A 3,121-nucleotide genomic window follows, 5' to 3' on the forward strand; every position below is an offset into this window, starting at 1 on the left:
TCTGTTTCTCTAAGATGCACAGTCCAGAGAGAAAGTGAATGGAGAGCTGAAGGGATGGAAGGGTAAAGCTTAGGTGTAAAAAGATATTTCTGTAACTCAAAGCCTCTATAAATAATTAAGACATCCTTTCTATGAGGAAAGAGAGATAAAATATATCCTAAGTTTTCATGAGAAGCTTAGCTGTCTTGAGGAAGGCAGCAGCTCAGCTTTTCAAATACAAAATCCTAAGATTCTGATGGCTTATTTAAAAAATGCTAAAAACCCACAGCTGTGGGCACATGACAGTGTCACAGTGTAATCTAAATTCCCTTGCTGTGTGAAAGATGGTGGAAAGGATGTCGAGGACTTTCAAGTTCATTGGCATTCTCTGGCTTCTCTTGTCAGGGGTCTGGGTTTCCTTTTACACAGCATTCCAGTTGAAACATACAGTAGGCAACTAACATTTCACTTGTAGAGCACTCAAGTCTGCAGATACCATTCCCATAGCATTTCCTGTGCATTTCTGATGCCAGTGGATTCAAGCCTGGAAAGAAAATGAATGGAAAGATAATTCACTATGGGTCTTTCTGGACTGTAGAATTGGTACTTCCATTTTCATCAAACTAGATTCCAAGGAGACTTGATTATAATGTTTGGTTCTATAATTGAAAAAAAAATTAACTACAGCTTTCCTCCCCCTCCCCCTCCATTCATACATCGAAACCCTAAATTCCAATGTGGCTATATTTCAAAGATAGAAATGTAGTGATCCGAAGGGACAGGTGCACCCCAATGTTTATAGCAGCAATGTCCACAATAGCCAAACTATGGAAAGAGCCCAGATGTCCATCAACAGATGAATGGATAAAGAAGATGTTGTATACACACACACACACACACACTGGCATATTATGCAGCCATCAAAACGTGGATGGAACTAGAGGGTATTATGCTAAGCAAAATAAGTCAATCAAAGAAAAACAATTATCATATAATTTCACTGATATGTGGAATTTGAGAAACAAGGCAGAGGGTCATAGGGGAAGAGAGGAAAAAATGAAACAAGACGAAACCAGAGAGGGAGACAAACCACAAGAGACTATTAATCTCAGGAAACAAACTGAGGGTTGCTGGAGTGGAGGGGGGTAGGAGGGATGGGATGGCTGGGTGATGGACATTGGGGAGGGTATGTGTTGTGGTGAGCACTGTGTATTGTGTAAGACTGATGAATCACAGACCTGTACCCTTGAAACAAATAATACATTATATGTTAATAATAACAAAAATACATGGCAATAAAAAAAAATAAGAGGTGTTCCTAACATGCAAAAAAAAAAAAAAAAAGATGAAAGCCTGAGAAGATGAAGCGTAGTGGTCTGCATAACAAGATAAGAAATTCCTACAGAAATGATGAGCTTTGGGAATGCATAAGGCACTAAAGGCAATATTGTAGACTATCTAGTTGGAAGTCTAGAGGCCATGAATGCATTGCTATAAACCATAATGGAATTGGTCCCATCAGCAGCTTCAAGAGGCCCGGATTGTATGGATTCTTAAATCCAGCCTATTGAGTCACATGACCCAAAAATCTGGTTCATCTGCCTAGAGGTTACTTGAGGGAGGATGAGAAATTAAATGGGATCCTATAACATCTGGATTTGAACTGACTCAGTAGCCCTGAGTGAAGAGAATATTCAAGAAGGGATTTTTAAAGTCAGTAATGAATATGGTCAAGCTAAACTATGAGACCAGTCAGTGCTCTCTCTCATGTCTCTCTACCTGCTATCTCATCTGATCAGACATTTCTTTTAGCACATAAAGCTTATTAATTCTCTTGGAACAAGCCATTCCAAATCTGTTTCTCCATGTATCTAAGGCATCTACAAATAATGAATTTATTATAAGCAATTTCAGCAAATTAGAAAGCTTAACAAATTGTGTTATCACTATTTGTTGGTTTTGACTATTATGCCTAGACATGTTCCTCACTTAGGGACAAAACAATAGTGGCAAAACAGGATGGGGTATTACTAATGATGATATAATGATAGCTCTCATGAGCCTGGTACCCTACGTGTGATGTACAGGCCTATTCTATACATTATCACACTTAATCCTTACAAGACGCTGAGATTAGTATTATTGCCACTTTGTGAATGAAGAAACTAAGATTCAGAGAAGATTAGACTTTTGCTTAAAGCTGCATGGCTAACAAAAGTTGGAGAGCCAAGATTCAAGCTCAGGTCTTGCTAATGTCAGACCGGTTGATGCTGTTTCTGCTTTGAAAATAGAAGGGTCCATGGTGGGAAGACATTCATAGGTTTGCTTAGTGGAATTGCTCTTCTAGACAAATGACCTGCCCCCCCGCACCAGAAAATTCCCATTTTACCTGCCACCACTGGGTCCCAAAAGAAGAGCAAGACAAGCACAATGAGGAGAGGCTTCATGGCTGAGAGCCTCCGTTGAGGAGGCTGGTGGCAGGGTCTGACTCTGGCTGTCAGAGTGCAGAAAGGGAAGGTTGAGCACGCCCTCCCATACTAACCTCTCAGGTCTGGGGTATGCCCTGCTCCAGGTAGATATGCTACACTGATCTTCCCTGAGGCAGAGAAGCTGGTAATGCTTATGTGTGGAAAAAACTGACGGCCCTTTCCCCCTTTGACAGCTTTTCCTATTGACAAAGGCACTGCTCCCCGACCTGGATTTTCCAAAGGTACTAGTGGAGACCTGAGAACTATACTTTTTCTTTTTTTAAGTAAACAAACATAATTTTTTTGTTACTACAAAAATTAAATGTTAATTTTGGACAATTTATAAAAAAATTAAAAATTACAAAGAAGGAAAAGTTAACACTTGAGCCCCATCTCTCAGAAACAACCCATGTGTTTCTTAAGAAAGTTTTAGGTATGCCTAGTTTATTATTTAATATTTTGTTATGAATAGTTCTGAATCATATACTTGTAATGAGATATCCTGCTTTTCTAACATGATATATACCATAAGTATTTTTTGTCTCATTAAAATTCTTCATAAGTGATATTTTTCAAAGTTGCATAATATTCTGTCAAGGTCTTTTTTAATAGCTATCACTATTAAAAAAACTTTATTGAGATATAAATGCCATAAAAATTTAAATATTAAAGTG

General features: G+C 38.4%; 1 protein-coding gene across 1 annotated transcript; it reads right to left on the reverse strand.

Moving 5' to 3' along the window:
- Positions 1-221: 221 nt before the first annotated feature.
- Positions 222-2,426, reverse strand: DEFB134 (defensin beta 134). The gene is made up of 2 exons (XM_035023179.1): positions 2,369-2,426; positions 222-523 (listed from the first exon to the last, which is right to left on the reverse strand). The coding sequence occupies exons 1-2, from the start codon at positions 2,424-2,426 to the stop codon at positions 381-383; spliced, it is 201 nt and encodes a 66-aa protein (XP_034879070.1). The 3' UTR covers positions 222-380.
- Positions 2,427-3,121: the final 695 nt, after the last annotated feature.

This window comes from Mirounga leonina, unplaced genomic scaffold (genome assembly GCF_011800145.1).
Source record: "Mirounga leonina isolate KUSES-001 unplaced genomic scaffold, KU_Mleo_1.0 Mir_176, whole genome shotgun sequence".
Lineage (NCBI taxonomy): Eukaryota > Metazoa > Chordata > Mammalia > Carnivora > Phocidae > Mirounga > Mirounga leonina.

Excerpts from the sequence above, each read along its gene's own strand:
- DEFB134 (XM_035023179.1), bottom strand. The coding sequence starts at position 2,426 with ATGAAGCCTCTCCTCATTGTGCTTGTCTTGCTCTTCTTTTGGGACCCA. Across the intron at positions 524-2,368 it reads TTGGGACCCAGTGGTGGCAG|GCTTGAATCCACTGGCATCA; the intron begins GTAAAATGGGAA and ends TTTTCTTTCCAG.